Source organism: Bombina bombina, chromosome 7, assembly GCF_027579735.1.
Source record: "Bombina bombina isolate aBomBom1 chromosome 7, aBomBom1.pri, whole genome shotgun sequence".
Taxonomy (NCBI): Eukaryota; Metazoa; Chordata; class Amphibia; order Anura; family Bombinatoridae; genus Bombina; species Bombina bombina.
The window spans coordinates 635,252,352-635,271,435 of record NC_069505.1 but is presented as its reverse complement, the minus strand read 5'-3'; the positions used below and the strand labels follow the sequence as shown (position 1 = coordinate 635,271,435).

The window sequence follows — 19,084 nt, the reverse complement described above, 5'->3', positions numbered from 1 at the left end:
CCCTTTAGCTTGAGCTCATGACCCCTTGTTCTTGAATTTTCCATTTTATGTAAAATACCCACAGCCTCAGTTTTACTAAACCCTTTAATGTACTTGAAAGTTGCTATCATATCACCTCTTTCCCTTCTCTCCTCTAAGCTATACATATTTAGGTCATTGAGCCTATCCTGGTAAGTTTTATTTTTTAGACCATGTACCATTTTGGTAGCCCTCCTTTGCACAGATTCAAGTTTGTTAATATCCTTCTGAAGATATGGTCTCCAGAACTGCACACAATACTCAAGATGAGGCCTAACTAATGATCTATAAAGTGGCATAAGAACCTTACTATTTCTGCTGCAAATACCTCTACCAATACATCCAAGCATTCTGCTAGCCTTACTCGCTGCATTACTACAAGTTTTAAATCATCTGAAATAATAATTCCCAAGTCCTGTTCCTCGTCTGTAACAGTCAGTAAAGTGTCATTGAGTCTGTAATTAACATTTGGATTTTTCTTCCCTAAATGCATTATTTTACACTTTGCTGTGTTAAACTTTAGACCCCAGTCATTTGTCCAATCCTCCAATTGTTGTATATCACTTCTCATTTTGTCTACCCCCCCTGGAACATCCACTCTGTTGCAAATTTTTGTATCATCTGCAAAGAGACATACTTTCCCCTGTAGCCCTTTGCTGATATCGCAGATAAATATGTTAAACAAAACAGGCCCCAGAACTGACCCCTGAGGAACACCACTAGTAACAGCCCCCTCTGCTGAATGAACTCCATTTACTAAGACACTTTGTTTTCTGTCCTTAAGCCAGCATTCCACCCAGTTCACAATTTTTGAATCTAGACCAAGGAGATATAGTTTGTGAATAAGTTTATTGTGTGGGACGGTGTCAAATGCTTTGCTGAAATCTAGATATGCTACATCAACTGCTCCTCCCTTGTCTAATACTTTTGTTACATAATCAAAGAAGTCAATTAGATTAGTCTGACATGATCTCCCTGAAGTAAAACCATGCTGATTTTGGTCCTCTAAATTGTTTTTTTGCTGATTTTTGCTCCCTATTTAACCCCTTCACTGCTGGGCATAATACATGTGTGGTGCGCAGTGGCATTACCAAAAATATGTCTGCTATTTCTGAACAAAGGGGATCCCAGAGAAGAATTTACAACCATTTGTGCCATAATTGCACAAGTTGTTTGTAAATAATTTCAGTGAGAAACCTAAAGTTTGTGAAAAAATTTGTGAAAAAGTGAACAATTTTTTTTATTTGATCGCATTTGGTGGTGAAATGGTGGCATGAAATACCAAAATGGGCCTAGATCAATACTTTGGGTTGTCTACTAAAAAAAAATATATACATGTCAATGGCTATTCAGGGATTCCTGACAGATATCAGTGTCCCAATGTACCTAGCGCTAATTTTGAAAAAAAGTGGTTTGGAAATAGCAAAGTGCTACTTGTATTTATGGCCCTATAACTTACAAAAAAAGCAAAGAACATGTAAACATTGGGTATTTCTAAACTCAGGACAAAATTTAGAAACTATTTAGCATGGGTGTTTTTTAGTGGTTGTTGATGTGTAACAGATTTTGGGGGTCAAAGTTAGAAAAAGTGTATTTTTTCCCATTTTTTCCTCATATTTTATAATTTATTTTATAGTAAATTATAAGATATGATGAAAATAATGGTATCTTTAGAAAGTCCATTTAATGGCGAGAAAAACGGTATATAATATGTGTGGGTACAGTAAATGAGTAAGAGGAAAATTGCAGCTAAACACAAACACCGCAGAAATGTAAAAATAGCCTTAGTCCCAAACGGACAGAAAATGGAAAAGTGCTGTGGTCATTAAGGGGTTAAGGGTGTTTAGACTCAGGGTTTATGTTAGGGTGTTAGGTTTAAACATACATTTTTTTTCCCCCATAGACATCAATAGGGCTGCGTTACGGAGCTTTACACTCCGCGATTTCAGGTGTTAGGCTTTTTTTTAGCCAGCTCTCCCTATTGATGTCTATGGGGAAATCGTGCACGAGCACGTCAAAGCATTGCTTGTATTTGCGATACTTTGGATTTTTTACATTTTAGAAACAAACTTTCACAAATAATCACATATATCATAAAATGCCACCTTATGAAATGCTTCTTTTTATAAGACATTCAGCCAGATTACAAGTTTTGCGTTATTGCTGGCTCGCTAATAACTTGCAAGTTATTTTCACTGCTCGATATGGTTGCATTAAGCTCCATGCTTCACCCAAATACAAGCAGTGCTTTGACGTGCTCACCGCCGCCACCTACATTATCCCTATGTACCCCTAATCTGCTGCCCCTAACACCGCCGACCCCTATATTATATTTATTAACCCCTAATCTGCCCCCCCACATCACCGCTACCTACCTACAATTATTAACCCCTAATCTGCCGGCCGCACACCGCCGCTACCTACATTATCCCTATGTACCCCTAATCTGCTGCCCCTAACACCGCCGACCCCTACATAATATTTATTAACCCCTAATCTGCCCCCCCAACGTCGCCTCTACCTTACCTACAATTATTAACCCCTAATCTGCCGACCGCACACCGCCGCAACCTACATTATCCCTATGTACCCCTAATCTGCTGCCCCTAACACCGCCGACCCCTACATAATATTTATTAACCCCTAATCTGCCCCCCCAACGTCGCCGCTACCTACCTACAATTATTAACCCCTAATCTGCCGACCGGACCTCACCGCTACTCTAATAAATGTATTAACCCCTAAAGCTAAGTCTAACCCTAACACCCCCCTAAGTTAAATATAATTTTTATCTAACGAAATAAAATAAATCTTATTAAATAAATTATTCCTATTTAAAGCTAAATACTTACCTGTAAAATAAACCCTAATATAGCTACAATATAAATAATAATTATATTGTAGCTATTTTAGGATTTATATTTATTTTACAGGCAACTTTGTATTTATTTTAACCAGGTACAATAGCTATTAAATAGTTAATAACTATTTAATAGCTACCTAGTTAAAATAATTACAAAATTACCTGTAAAATAAAACCTAACCTAAGTTACAATTAAACCTAACACTACACTATCAATAAATTAATTACATACAAATACCTACAAATAAATACAATTAAATCAACTAACTAAAGTACAAAAAATAAAAAATAAAAATTTATGCTTACCTGATAAATTTATTTCTCTTGTGGTGTATCCAGTCCACGGATCATCCATTACTTGTGGGATATTCTCCTTCCGAAAAGGAAGCTGCAAGAGGATCACCCACAGCAGAGCTGTCTATATAGCTCCTCCCCTAACTGCCACCTCCAGTCATTCGACCGAAGACAAGCAAGAGAAAGGAGAAACCATAGGGTGCAGTGGTGACTGTAGTTTAAAAATAAAACACACCTGCCTTAAAATGACAGGGCGGGCCGTGGACTGGATACACCACAAGAGAAATAAATTTATCAGGTAAGCATAAATTTTGTTTTCTCTTGTAAGGTGTATCCAGTCCACGGATCATCCATTACTTGTGGGATACCAATACCAAAGCTATAGGACACGGATGAAGGGAGGGACAAGGCAGGTGCTTAAACGGAAGGCACCACTGCCTGCAAAACCTTTCTCCCAAAAATAGCCTCCGAAGAAGCAAAAGTATCAAATTTATAGAATTTTGAAAAAGTATGAAGCGAAGACCAAGTCGCCGCCTTACAAATCTGTTCAACAGAAGCCTCATTCTTAAAAGCCCATGTGGAAGCCACCGCTCTAGTGGAATGAGCTGTAATTCTTTCAGGAGGCTGCTGGCCAGCAGTCTCATAAGCTAAGCGTATTATACTCCTTAGCCAAAAAGAAAGAGAAGTTGCCGAAGCCTTTTGGCCTCTCCTCTGTCCAGAGTAGACAACAAACAATGCAGATGTTTGACGAAAATCTTTAGTAGCTTGTAAATAAAACTTTAAAGCACGAACCTCGTCAAGATTGTGTAAAAGACGTTCCTTCTTTGAAGAAGGATTAGGACACAGTGACGGTACAACAATCTCCTGATTGATATTTTTATTAGATACCACCTTAGGTAGAAAACCAGGTTTGGTACGTAACACTACCTTATCGGAATGAAAAATGAGATAAGGAGAATCACATTGTAAAGCAGATAACTCCGAAACTCTTCGAGCCGAGGAGATAGCTACTAAAAACAAAACTTTTCAAGATAAGAGCTTAATATCTATGGAATGCAAAGGTTCAAACGGAACCCCTTGAAGAACCTTAAGAACTAAATTTAAACTCCAAGGCGGAGCAACAGGTTTAAACACAGGCTTAATTCTGACTAAAGCCTGACAAAACGCCTGCACATCTGGAACCTCAGCCAGACGTTTGTGCAAAAGAATAGACAGAGCAGAAATCTGTCCCTTTAAGGAACTTGCTGACAAACCCTTCTCCAATCCATCTTGGAGAAAAGATAATATCCTATGAATCCTGACCTTACTCCATGAGTAACCCTTGGATTCACACCAATGAAGATATTTACACCATATCTTATGATAGATTTTCCTGGTGACAGGCTTTCACGCCTGTATTAAGGTATCAATGACTGACTCGGAGAAACCACGCTTTGATAAAATCAAGCGTTCAATCTCCAAGCAGTCAGCCGCAGAGAAATTAGATTTGGATGGTTGAAAGGACCCTGAAGTAGAAGGTCCTGCCTCAGAGGCAGAGTCCATGGTGGAAAGGATGACATGTCCACCAGATCTGCATACCAAGTCCTGCGTGGCCACGCAGGTGCTATCAAAATCACCGATGCTCTCTCCTGCTTGACCTTGGCAATCAGACGAGGGAGCAGAGGAAACGGTGGAAACACATAAGCCAGGTTGAAGGACCAAGGCGCTGCTAGAGCATCTATCAGCGCTGCCTTGGGATCCCTGGACCTGGATCCGTAACAAGGAAGCTTGGCGTTCTGGCGAGACGCCATGAGATATAGTTCTGGTTTGCCCCAACGTTGAATCAACTGTGCAAACACCTCCGGATGGAGCTCCCACTCCCCCGGATGAAAAGTCTGTCGACTTAGAAAATCCGCCTCCCAGTTCTCTACTTCTGGGATATGGATAGCTAATAGGTGGCAAGAGTGAATCTCTGCCCAACGAATTATCTTTGAAACCTCCAACATCGCCCTTGATGGTTGATGTAAGCTACAGTCGTGATGTTGTCCGACTGAAATCTGATGAACCTCACTGCCGCTAGCTGAGGCCAAGCCTGAAGAGCATTGAATATCGCTCTTAATTCCAGAATGTTTATCGGAAGGAGAGCCTCCTCCTGAGTCCATGACCCCTGAGCCTTCAGAGAGTTCCAGACTGCCCCCCAACCCAGAAGGCTGGCATCTGTTGTTACTATTGTCCAATCTGGCCTGCGGAAGGTCATACCTTTGGACAGATGGACTCGAGATAGCCACCAGAGAAGAGAATCCCTGGTCTCTTGATCCAGATTTAGTAGAGGGGACAAATCTGTGTATTCCCCATTCCACTGACTGAGCATGCAGAGTTGCAGCGGTCTGAGATGTAGGCGGGCAAACGGCACTATGTCCATTGCCGCTACCATTAAGCCGATTACTTCCATACACTGAGCCACCGAAGGGCGAGAAGTAGAATAAAGAACACGGCAGGAATTTAGAAGTTTTGACAACCTGGCCTCTGTCAGGTAAATCCTCATTTCTACAGAATCTATCAGAGTTCCCAGGAAGGAAACTCTTGTGAGAGGGGATAGAGAACTCTTCTTTTCGTTCACTTTCCACCCATGAGACCTCAGGAATGCCAGAACAATGTCCATATGGGACTTGGCAATTTGGAAATTCGACGCCTGTATCAGAATGTCGTCTAAGTAAGGGGCTACTGCTATGCCCCGCGGCCTTAGGACCGCCAGAAGTGACCCCAGAACCTTCGTAAAGATTCTTGGTGCCGTAGCTAACCCAAAGGGAAGAGCCACAAACTGGTAATGCCTGTCTAGGAAGGCGAATCTGAGAAACCGATGATGATCTTTGTGTATCGGAATGTGAAGATAAGCATCCTTTAAGTCCACGGTAGTCATGTATTGACCCTCCTGGATCATAGGTAGGATGGTTCGAATAGTCTCCATCTTGAAAGATGGGACCCTGAGAAATTTGTTTAGGATCTCGAGATCTAAGATTGGTCTGAAGGTTCCCTCTTTCTTGGGAACCACAAATAGATTTGAATAGAATCCTTGCCCCTGTTCCTCCTTTGGAACTGGGTGGATCACTCCCATAACTAGGAGGTCTTGAACACAATGTAAGAATGCCTCTCTCTTTATCTGGTCTGCAGATAATTGTGAAAGGTGAAATCTTCCTTTTGGGGAAGAAGCTTAGAAGTCCAGAAGATATCCCTGGGACACAATTTCCAACGCCCAGGGATCCTGGACGTCTCTTGCCCAAGCCTGGGCGAAGAGAGAAAGTCTGCCCCCTACTAGATCCGTTACCGGATCGGGGGCCAATCTTTCATGCTGTCTTAGAGGCAGCAGCAGGCTTCTTGGCCTGTTTACCTTTGTTCCAAGCCTGGTTAGGTCTCCAGACCGGCTTGGACTGGGCAAAATTTCCCTCTTGTTTTGTATTAGAGGAAGATGATGCCGCGCTCGTCTTAAAGTTTCGAAAGGCACGAAAATTAGTTTGTTTGGTCCTTAATTTGTTAGACCTATCCTGAGGAAGGGCATGACCTTTTCCTTCAGTAATATCAGAAATGATCTCCTTCAGTCCAGGCCCGAATAGGGTCTGCCCCTTGAAGGGAATATTGAGAAGCTTAGACTTTGAAGTAACGTCAGCTGACCAGGATTTAAGCCATAGCACCCTATGCGCCTGAATAGCAAAACCTGAGTTCTTAGCCGTTAGTTTAGTCAAATGAACAACAGCGTCAGAAACAAATAAATTGGCTAGCTTAAGCGCTTTAAGCTTGTCAAGTATATCATCCAATGGAGTTTCTACCTGTAAGGCCTCTTCCAGAGACTCAAACCAGAAGGCCGCAGCAGCAGTGACTGGGGCAATGCATGCAAGAGGCTGGAGAATAAAACCTTGTTGAATAAACATTTTCTTAAGGTAACCCTCTAACTTTTTATCCATTGGATCTAGGAAAGCACAACTGTCCTCGACGGGGATAGTTGTACGCTTAGCTAGGGTAGAAACTGCTCCCTCCACCTTAGGGACCGTTTGCCATAAGTCCCGTGTAGCGGCATCTATTGGAAACATTTTCTTAAAAATAGGAGGGGGAGAGATCGGTACACCTGGTCTATCCCATTCCTTAGTAATAATTTCTGAAAACCTTTTAGGTATTGGAAAAACATCAGTGTAAACAGGCACTGCATAGTATTTATCCAATCTACACAATTTCTCTGACACTATAATGGTGTCACAGTCATCCAGAGTAGCTAAAACATCCCTGAGCAACACGCGGAGGTGTTCAAGCTTAAATTTAAATGTAGACATATCAGAATCAGGTTGAAGCATCTTCCCTGAGTCAGAAAAATCACCCACAGAAAGAAACTCTCCTGCCTCAGCTTCTGCATATTGTGAGGGGATATCAGACATAGCTACTAAAGCGTCAGAGAGCTCTGTATTTTTTCTAGTCCCAGAGCTGTCTCGCTTTCCTTGTAACCCTGGTAGTTTGGACAATACCGCTGTAAGGGTATGATCCATAACTGCCGCCATGTCTTGAAAAGTAGACGCCATGGGCGCGCTAGATGTACTTGGCGCCTCTTGAGCGGGAGTCAAAGGTTCTGACACGTGGGGTGAGTTAGTCGGCATAACTTCCCCCTTGTCAGTTTCCTCTGGTGATAAATCTTTTAAAGACAGAATATGATCTTTATAACTTAAAGTAAAATCAGTACATTTGGTACACATTCTAAGAGGGGGTTCCACAATGGCTTCTAAACATAATGAACAAGGAGTTTCCTCTATGTCAGACATGTTTAAACAGACTAGCAATGAGACCAGCAAGCTTGGAAAACACTTTGATAAATGTAAACAAGCAAAAAATAAAAACGGTACTGTGCCTTTAAGAGAAACAAATTTTGTCAGAAATTGAAAAATAGTGATAAAAAGCAGTAAATCTTACGAAATTTTTACAGTGTGTATAATAGACTAACAGAGCATTGCACCCACTTGCAAATGGATGATTAACCCCTTAGTTTCAAAACCGGATCAAAAAAACGATATAAACGTTTTTCAACAGTCACAACAAACTGCCACAGCTCTGCTGTGGCCCTACCTGCCCATATAACGACTTTGAAAGGCACAAAAACCCTTTAGAGAGGTCCTAAGTGTTCAGGGGACTCCTTCAGGGAAACTGGATGTCTCAAGCTGCAAAATCTAATGCGCATTTAGGCGCGAAAATAGGCCCCTCCCAACCTGTATTCACAGTGAGAGGGCCTAACAAAACTACCCTAGGCAAAATCTAGCCAGCCATGTGGAAAAAACTGGGCCCCAATAAAGTTTTATCACCAATATGTTTAAAAAAACGTTTAAATACTTCCAGCAAACGTTTTATTTTTCAGTAATGTGAGAAAGTAATAAGAATATTACCTTTTTACAGCAAGCATGATACTAGTCGTTATTAAATCACTGTAATCAGGCTTACCTTAAATAAATCCGGTATTAACAGCATTTTCTAGCATATTCATTTCTCTAGAAAAATTTAAACTGCACATACCTCATAGCAGGAGACCCTGCACGCCATTCCCCCAGCTGAAGTTACCTCTCTCTTCAGTTATTTGTGAGAACAGCAATGGATCTTAGTTACAACCTGCTAAGATCATAAAAACCACAGGCAGACTCTTCTTCTACTTTCTGCCTGAGGCTAAAATAGTACAACTCCGGTACCATTTGAAAATAACAAACTTTTGATTGAAGATAAACTAAATAAAAACACCACATCTCTCTAGCTACTTCCTTTCTTGTCGAGAGCTGCAAGAGAATGACTGGTAGTGGCAGTTGGAGGAGGAGCTATATAGACAGCTCTGCTGTGGGTGATCCTCTTGCAGCTTCCTGTTGGGAAGGAGAATATCCCACAAGTAATGGATGATCCGTGGACTGGATACACCTTACAAGAGAAAAGAACTAAGTTACAAAAAATAAAAAAATAATTTACAAACATTATAAAAATATTACAACAATTTTAAGCTAATTACACCTACTCTAAGCCCCCTAATAAAATAACAAAGCCCCCCAAAATAAAAAAATGCCCTACCCTATTCTAAAATAAAAATTGAAAAGCTCTTTTACCTTACCAGCCCTTAAAAGGGCTTTTTGAGGGGCATGCCCCAAAGAATTCTGCTCTTTTGCCTGTAAAAAAAACATACAATACCCCCCCCCAACATTACAACCCACCACCCACATACCCCTAATCTAACCCAAACCCCCCTTAAATAAACCTAACACTAAGCCCCTGAAGATTTTCCTACCTTATCTTCACCACGCCGGGTATCACCGATCCGTCCAGAAGAGGCTCCGAAGTCTTCCTCCTATCCGGGCGATGTCTTCATCCAAGCGGGGGCTGAAGAGGTCCATCATCAGGCTGAAGAGGTCCATCATCCGGCTGAAGTCTTCATCCAAGCGGGGGCTGAAGAGGTCCATTATCCGGCTGAAGTCTTCTATCAAGCGGCATCTTCAATCTTCTTTCTTCCGGCTCCATCTACATCCCGCCGACGCAGAACATCCATCCTGGCCGACGACTTCCCGACGAATGACTGTTCCTTTAAGGGACTTCATCCAAGATGGCGTCCCTCGAATTCTGATTGGCTGATAGGATTCTATCAGCAAATCGGAATTAAGGTAGGAAAATTCTGATTGGCTGATGGAATCAGCCAATCAGTTTCAAGTTCAATCCGATTGGCTGATCCAATCAGCCAATCAGATTGAGCTCGCATTCTATTGGCTGATCGGAACAGCCAAATCCTAAAATAGCTACAATATAATTATTATTTATATTGTAGCTATATTAGGGTTTATTTTACAGGCAAGTATTTAGCTTTAAATAGGAATAATTTATTTAAGAAGATTTATTTTATTTCGTTAGATAAAAATTATATTTAACTTAGGGGGGTGTTAGAGTTAGGGTTAGACTTAGCTTTAGGGGTTAATACATTTATTAGAGTAGCGGCGAGGTCCGGTCTTCAGATTAGGGGTTAATACTTGAAGTTAGGTGTTGGCGATGTTAGGGAGGGCAGATTAGGGGTTAATACTACTTATTATAGGGTTTTTGAGGTGGGAGTGAGGCGGATTAGGGGTTAATAACTTTATTATAGTAGCGGTGAGGTCCGGTCGGCAGATTAGGGGTTAATAATTGTAGGTAGGTGGCGGCGACGTTGGGGGCGGCAGATTAAGGGTTACTAAATATATTATAGGGGTCGGCGGTGTTAGGGGCAGCAGATTAAGGGTACATAGGGATAACGTAGGTTGCGGCGGTGTACGGAGCAGCAGATTAGGGGTTAAAAATAATATGCAGGGATCAGCGATAGCGGGGGCGGCAGATTAGGGGTTAATAAGTGTAAGGTTAGGGGTGTTTAGACTCGGGGTACATGTTAGGGTGTTAGGTGCAGACATAGGAAGTGTTTCCCCATAGGAAAGAATGGGGCTGCGTTAGGAGCTGAACACTGCTTTTTTTTTTTCAGCTCAAACTGTCCCATTGTTTCCTATGGGGGAATCATGCACAAGCACGTTTTTTAAGCTGGCCGCGTCCGTAAGCACCGCTGGTATTGAGAGTTGCAGTGGCGGTAAATTATGCTCTACGCTCCCTTTTTGGAGCCTAACGCAGCCCTTCTGTGAACTCTAAATACCAGCGGTATTTAAAAGATGCGGGGGGAAAAAAACACGCGTAGCTAACGCACCCCTTTGGCCGCAGAACTCTAAATCTAGCCGTATGATTTTCTTCTGTAACATTTTGCAAGGCTATAACGCACAACCTTTTAGCATTTAAATTATCAGAAGGAAAACAAAACCCAAAAATATCACAAACATAAGTGGGTTTTAAATAAATTCAGTAGTTATTATTAGTCATTATTGTAATGGCTTTGAAAAAAAATAAATCATAAAATAACCGGAGCTTCCATACAATGTATTCAATATTCTACTGCAATGAAAATACCACAATGCTATACAGCAAACAAATTGTACGCTGCAGAACTGTTACTGAACCTTTATCTGCCTAACCTGCCTTGTCTGCTGATTCTGTGTGCACTTGCATTACTGTTACTGAACCTTTATCTGTCTGACCTGCCTTGTCTGCTGATTCTGTGTGTACTTGCACTACTGTTACTGAACCATTATCTGCCTGAACTGCCTTGTCTGCTGATTCTGTGTGCACTTGCACTACTGTTACTGAACCTTTATCTGTCTGACCTGCCTTGTCTGCTGATTCTGTGTGTACTTGCACTACTGTTACTGAGCCTTTATCTGTCTGACCTGCCTTGTCTGCTGATTCTGTGTGTACTTGCACGACTGTTACTGAACCTTTATCAGCCTGACCTGCCTTGTCTACTGATTCTGTGTGTACTTGCACTATTGTTACTGAATCTTTATGTGCCTGACCTGCCTTGTCTGCTGATTCTGTGTGTACTTGCACTACTGTAACTGAACCTTTATCTGTCTGACCTACCTTGCCTACTGATTCTGTGTGTACTTGCACTACTGTTATTGAACCTTTATCGGCCTGACCTGCCTTGTCTACTGATTCTGTGTGTACTTGCACTATTGTTACTGAATCTTTATGTGCCTGACCTGCCTTGTCTGCTGATTCTGTGTGTACTTGCATTACTGTTACTGAACCTTTATCTGTCTGACCTGCCTTGTCTGCTGATTCTGTGTGTACTTGCACAACTGTTACTGAACCATTATCTGCCTGAACTGCCTTGTCTGCTGATTCTGTGTGCACTTGCACTACTGTTACTGAACCTTTATCTGCCTGACCTGCCTTGTCTGCTGATTCTGTGTGTACTTGCACTACTGTTACTGAACCTTTATCTGCCTGACCTGCCTTGTCTGCTGATTCAGTGTGTACTTGCACTACTGTTACTGAACCTTTATCTGTCTGACCTGCCTTGTCTGCTGATTCTGTGTGTACATGCACTACTGTTACTGAACCTTTATCTGTCTGACCTGCCTTGTCTGCTGATTCTGTGTGTACTTGCACTACTGTTACTGAACCTTTATCTGTCTGACCTGCCTTGTCTGCTGATTCTGTGTGTACTTGCACTACTGTTACTGAACCTTTATCTGTCTGACCTGCCTTGTCTGCTGATTCTGTGTGTACTTGCACTACTGTTAATGAACCTTTATCTGTCTGACCTGCCTTGTCTGCTGATTCTGTGTGTACTTGCACTACTGTTACTGAACCTTTATCTGTCTGACCTGCCTTGTCTGCTGATTCTGTGTGTACTTGCACTGCTGTTACTGAACCTTTATCTGTCTGACCTGCCTTGTCTGCTGATTCTGTGTGTACTTGCACTAATGTTACTGAACCTTTATCTGTCTAACCTGCCTTGTCTGCTGATTCTGTGTGTACTTGCACTACTGTTACTGAACCTTTATCTGCCTGACCTGCCTTGTCTACTGATTCTGTGTGTACTTGCACTGCTGTTACTGATCCTTTATCTGTCTGACCTGCCTTGTCTGCTGATTCTGTCTGTACTTGCATTACTGTTACTGAACCTTTATCTGTCTGACCTGCCTTGTCTGCTGATTCTGTGTGTACTTGCACTACTGTTACTGAACCTTTATCTGCCTGACCTGCCTTGTCTGCTGATTCTGTGTGTACTTGCACTACTGTTACTGAACCTTTATCTGCCTGACCTGCCTTGTCTGCTGATTCTGTGTGTACTTGCACTACTGTTACTGAACCTTTATCTGCCTGACCTGCCTTGTCTGCTGATTCTGTGTGTACTTGCACTACTGTTACTGATCCTTTATCTGTCTGACCTGCCTTGTCTGTTGATTCTGTCTGTACTTACATTACTGTTACTGAACCTTTATCTGTCTGACCTGCCTTGTCTGCTGATTATGTGTGTACTTGCACTACTGTTACTGAACCTTTATCTGTCTGACCTGCCTTGTCTGCTGATTCTGTGTGTACTTGCACTACTGTTACTGAACCTTTATCTGTCTGACCTGCCTTGTCTGCTGATTCTGTGTGTACTTGCACTACTGTTACTGAACCTTTGTCTGCCTGACCTGCCTTGTCTGCTGATTGTGTGTGTACCTGCACTACTGTTACAGAACCTTTATTTGCCTGACCTGCCTTGTCTGCTGATACTGTGTGTACTTGCACTACTGTTAATGAACCTTTATCTGTCTGACCTGTCTTGTCTGCTGATTCTGTGTGTACTTGCACTACTGTTACTGAACCTTTATCTGTCTGACCTGCATTGTCTGCTGATTCTGTGTGTACTTGCACTACTGTTACTGAACCTTTATCTGTCTGACCTGCCTTGTCTGCTGATTCTGTGTGTACTTGCACTACTGTTACTGAACCTTTATCTGCCTGACCTGCCTTGTCTGCTGATTCAGTGTGTACTTGCACTACTGTTACTGAACCTTTATCTGTCTGACCTCCCTTGTCTGCTGATTCTGTGTGTACTTGCACTACTGTTACTGAACCTTTATCTGCCTGACCTGCTTATCTGCTGATTCTGTGTGTACTTGCACTACTGTTACTGAACCTTTATCTGTCTGACCTGCCTTGTCTGCTGATTCTGTGTGTACTAGCACTAATGTTACTGAACCTTTATCTGTCTGACCTGCCTTGTCTGCTGATTCTGTGTGTACATGCACTACTGTTACTGAATCTTTATCTGTCTGACCTGCCTTGTCTGCTGATTCTGTGTGTACTTGCACTAATGTTACTGAACCTTTATCTGTCTAACCTGCCTTGTCTGCTGATTCTGTGTGTACTTGCACTACTGTTACGGAACCTTTATCTGCCTGACCTGCCTTGTCTGCTGATTATGTGTGTACTTGCACTACTGTTACTGAACCTTTGTCTGCCTGACCTGCCTTGTCTGCTGATTGTGTGTGTACTTGCACTACTGTTCCTGAACCTTTATTTGCCTGACCTGCCTTGTCTGCTGATTCTGTGTGTACTTGCACTACTGTTACTGAACCTTTATCTGTCTGACCTGCCGTGTCTGCTGATTCTGTGTGTACTTGCACTACTGTTACTGAATCTTTATCTGTCTGACCTGCCTTGTCTGCTGATTCTGTGTGTACTTGCACTACTGTTACTGTACCTTTATCTGTCTGACCTGCCTTGTCTGCTGATTCTGTGTGTACTTGCACTACTGTTACTGAACCTTTATCTGTCTGACCTGCCTTGTCTGCTGATTCTGTGTGTACTTGCATTACTGTTACTGAACCTTTATCTGCCTGACCTGCCTTGTCTGCTGATACTGTGTGTACTTGCACTACTGTTACTGAACCATTATCTGTCTGACCTGCCTTGTCTGCTGATTCTGTGTGTACTTGCACTACTGTTACTGAACCTTTATCTGTCTGACCTGCCTTGTCTGCTGATTCTGTTTGTACTTACACTACTGTTACTGAACCTTTATCTGTCTGACCTACCTTGTCTACTGATTCTGTGTGTACTTGCACTGCTGTTACTGAACCTTTATCTGTTTGACCTGCCTTGTCTGCTGATACTGTGTGTACTTGCACTACTGTTAGTGAACCTTTATCTGTCTGACGTGCCTTGTCTGCTGATTCTGTGTGTACTTGCACTGCTGTTACTGAATCTTTATCTGTCTGACCTGCCTTGTCTGCTGATTCTGTGTGTACTTGCACTACTGTTACTGAACCTTTATCTGTCTGACCTGCCGTGTCTGCTGATTCTGTGTGTACTTGCGCTACTGTTACTGAACCTTTATCTGTCTGACCTGCCTTGTCTGCTGATTCTGTGTGTACTTGCACTACTGTTACTGAACCTTTATCTGTCTGACGTGCCTTGTCTGCTGATTCTGTGTGTACTTGCACTGCTGTTACTGGATCTTTATCTGTCTGACCTGCCTTGTCTGCTGATTCTGTGTGTACTTGCACTACTGTTACTGAACCTTTATCTGTCTGACCTGCCGTGTCTGCTGATTCTGTGTGTACTTGCGCTACTGTTACTGAACCTTTATCTGTCTGACCTGCCTTGTCTGCTGATTCTGTGTGTACTTGCACTACTGTTACTGAACCTTTATCTGTCTGACCTGCCTTGTCTGCTGATTCTGTGAGTACTTGCACTACTGTTACTGAACCTTTATCTGCCTGACCTGCCTTGTCTGCTGATTCTGTGTGTACTTGCACTACTGTTACTGAACCTTTATCTGTCTGACCTGCCTTGTCTGCTGATTCTGTGTGTACTTGCACTACTGTTACTGAACCTTTATCTGTCTGACCTGCCTTGTCTGCTGATTCTGTGTGTACTTGCACTACTGTTACTGAACCTTTATCTGCCTGACCTGCCTTGTCTGCTGATTCAGTGTGTACTTGCACTACTGTTACTGAACCTTTATCTGTCTGACCTGCCTTGTCTGCTGATTCTGTGTGTACATGCACTACTGTTACTGATCCTTTATCTGTCTGACCTGCCTTGTCTGCTGATTCTGTGTGTACTTGCACTACTGTTACTGAACCTTTATCTGTCTGACCTGCCTTGTCTGTTGATTCTGTGTGTACTTGCACTACTGTTACTGAACCTTTATCTGTCTGACCTGCCTTGTCTGCTGATTCTGTGTGTACTTGCACTACTGTTAATGAACCTTTAACTGACTGACCTGCCTTGTCTGCTGATTCTGTGTGTACTTGCACTACTGTTACTGAACCTTTATCTGCCTGACCTGCCTTGTCTGCTGATTCTGTGTGTACTTGCACTGCTGTTACTGATCCTTTATCTGTCTGACCTGCCTTGTCTGCTGATTCTGTCTGTACTTGCATTACTGTTACTGAACCTTTATCTGTCTGACCTGCCTTGTCTGCTGATTCTGTGTGTACTTGCACTACTGTTACTGAACCTTTATCTGTCTGACCTGCCTTGTTTGTTGATTCTGTCTGTACATGCATTACTGTTACTGAACCTTTATCTGTCTGACCTGCCTTGTCTGCTGATTATGTGTGTACTTGCACTACTGTTACTGATCCTTTATCTGTCTGACCTGCCTTGTCTGTTGATTCTGTCTGTACTTGCATTACTGTTACTGAACCTTTATCTGTCTGACCTGCCTTGTCTGCTGATTATGTGTGTACTTGCACTACTGTTACTGAACCTTTATCTGTCTGACCTGCCTTGTCTGCTGATTCTGTGTGTACTTGCACTACTGTTAATGAACCTTTATCTGTCTGACCTGCCTTGTCTGCTGATTCTGTGTGTACTTGCACTACTGTTACTGAACCTTTGTCTGCCTGACCTGCCTTGTCTGCTGATTGTGTGTGTACTTGCACTACTGTTACTGAACCTTTATTTGCCTGACCTGCCTTGTCTGCTGATTCTGTGTGTACTTGCACTACTGTTACTGAACCTTTATCTGTCTGACCTGCCTTGTCTGCTGATTCTGTGTGTACTTGCACTACTGTTACTGAACCTTTATCTGCCTGACCTGCCTTGTCTGCTGATTCTGTGTGTACTTGCACTACTGTTACTGAACCTTTATCTGCCTGACCTGCCTTGTCTGCTGATTCTGTGTGTACTTGCACTACTGTTACTGAACCTTTATCTGTCTGACCTGCCTTGTCTGCTGATTCTGTGTGTAGATGCACTACTGTTACTGAATCTTTATCTGTCTGACCTGCCTTGTCTGCTGATTCTGTGTGTACTTGCACTACTGTTACTGAACCTTTATCTGTCTAACCTGCCTTGTCTGCTGATTCTGTGTGTACTTGCACTACTGTTACTGAACCTTTATCTGCCTGACCTGCCTTGTCTGCTGATTATGTGTGTACTTGCACTACTGTTACTGAACCTTTGTCTGCCTGACCTGCCTTGTCTGCTGATTGTGTGTGTACTTGCACTACTGTTCCTGAACCTTTATCTGTCTGACCTGCCGTGTCTGCTGATTCTGTGTGTACTTGCACTACTGTTACTGAACCTTTATCTGCCTGACCTGCCTTGTCTGCTGATTCTGTGTGTACTTGCACTACTGTTACTGAACCTTTATCTGTCTGACCTGCCTTGTCTGCTGATTCTGTGTGTACTTGCACTACTGTTACTGAACCTTTATCTGCCTGACCTGCCTTGTCTGCTGATTCTGTGTGTACTTGCACTACTGTTACTGAACCTTTATCTGTCTGACCTGCCTTGTCTGCTGATTATGTGTGTACATGCACTACTGTTACTGAACCTTTATCTATCTGACCTGCCTTGTCTGCTGATTATGTGTGTACTTGCACTACTGTTACTGAACCTTTATCTGTCTGACCTGCCTTGTCTGCTGATTATGTGTGTACATGCACTACTGTTACTGAATCTTTATCTGTCTGATCTGCCTTGTCTGCTGATTCTGTGTGTACTTGCACTACTGTTACTGAACCTTTATATGTCTGACCTGCCTTGTCTGCTGACTCTGTGTGTACTTGCACTACTGTTACTGAACATTTATCTGCCTGACCTGCCTTGTCTGCTGATTTTGTGTGTACTTGCACTACTGTTACTGAACCTTTATCTGCCTGACCTGCCTTGTCTGCTGATTCTGTGTGTACTTGCACTACTGTTACTGAACATTTATCTGCCTGACCTGCCTTGTCTGCTGATTTTGTGTGTACTTGCACTACTGTTACTGAACCTTTATCTGTCTGACCTGCCTTGTCTGCTGATTCTGTGTGTACTTGCACTACTGTTACTGAACTTTATCTGTCTGACCTGCCTTGTCTGCTGATTCTGTGTGTACTTGCACTACTGTTACTAAACCTTTATCTGTCTGACCTGCCTTGTCTGCTGATACTGTGTGTACTTGCACTACTGTTACTGAACCTCTATCTGCCTAACCTGCCTTGTCTGCTGAATCTGTGTGTACTTGCACTACTGATACTGAACCTTTATCTGCCTTGTCTGCTGATTATGTGTGTACTTGCACTACTATTACTGAACCTTTATCTGTCTGACCTGCCTTATCTGCTGATTCTGTGTGTACTTGCACTACTGTTACGGAACCTTTATCTGCCTGACCTGCCTTGTCTGCTGATTCTGTGTGTACTTGCACTACTGTTACTGAACCTTTATCTGTCTGACCTGCCTTGTCTGTTGATTCAGTGTGTACTTGCACTACTGTTACTGAACCTTTATCTGTCTGACCTGCCTTGTCTGCTGATTCTGTTTGTACTTACACTACTGTTACTGAACCTTTATCTGTCTGACCTGCCTTGTCTGCTGATTCTGTGTGTACTTGCACTACTGTTACTGAACCTTTATCTGTCTGACCTGCCTTGTCTGCTGATTCTGTGTGTACTTGCACTACTGTTACTGAACCTTTATCTGTCTGACCTGCCTTGTCTGCTGATTCTGTGTGTACTTGTACTACTATTACTGAACCTTTATCTGTCTGACCTGCCTTGTCTGCTGATACTGTGTGTACTTGCACTACTGTTACTGAACCTTTATCTGTCTGACCTGCCTTGTCTGCTGATTCTGTGTGTACTTGCACTACTGTTACTGAACGTTTATCTGTCTTACCTGCCTTGTCTGCTGATTCTGTGTGTACTTGCACTACTGTTACTGAACCTTTATCTGTCTGACCTGTCTTGTCTGCTGATTATGTGTGTACTTGCACTACTGTTACTGAACCTTTATCTGCCTAACCTGCCTTGTCTGCTGAATCTGTGTGTACTTGCACTACTGTTACTGAACCTTTATCTGTCTGACCTGCCTTGTCTGCTGATTCTGTGTGTACTTGCACTACTGTTACTGAACCTTTATCTGTCTGACCTGCCTTGTCTGCTGTTTCTGTGTGTACTTGCACTACGGTTACTGAACCTTTATCTGTCTGACCTGCCTTATCTGCTGATTCTGTGTGTACTTGCACTACTGTTACTGAACCTTTATCTGTCCGACCTGCCTTGTCTGCTGATTCTGTGT

General features: G+C 42.6%; 2 protein-coding genes across 6 annotated transcripts in view; both read right to left on the bottom strand.

Annotated features, from left to right (window-relative positions):
- The window catches only part of LOC128635681 (NACHT, LRR and PYD domains-containing protein 1b allele 2), a 351,139-nt gene that overhangs the window by 41,217 nt on the left and 290,838 nt on the right, over positions 1-19,084 (bottom strand). The window lies entirely within an intron of this gene.
- On the bottom strand, positions 10,303-18,964 carry LOC128635682 (putative surface protein SACOL0050). Its single transcript, XM_053688807.1, has 2 exons — positions 15,795-18,964; positions 10,303-15,731 (listed from the first exon to the last, which is right to left on the bottom strand). Exons 1-2 carry the CDS (start codon positions 16,078-16,080, stop codon positions 14,563-14,565), a joined length of 1,455 nt encoding a protein of 484 aa, XP_053544782.1. The 5' UTR covers positions 16,081-18,964; the 3' UTR covers positions 10,303-14,562.

Bases quoted from the DNA above. Each gene is read 5' to 3' on its own strand.
- LOC128635682 (XM_053688807.1), bottom strand. From the start codon at position 16,080: ATGCATGTACAGACAGAATCAACAAACAAGGCAGGTCAGACAGATAAA. The intron at 15,732-15,794 runs GTCAGTCAGTTA...CAGACAAGGCAG, and splicing joins AGAATCAGCAGACAAGGCAG to GTCAGACAGATAAAGGTTCA.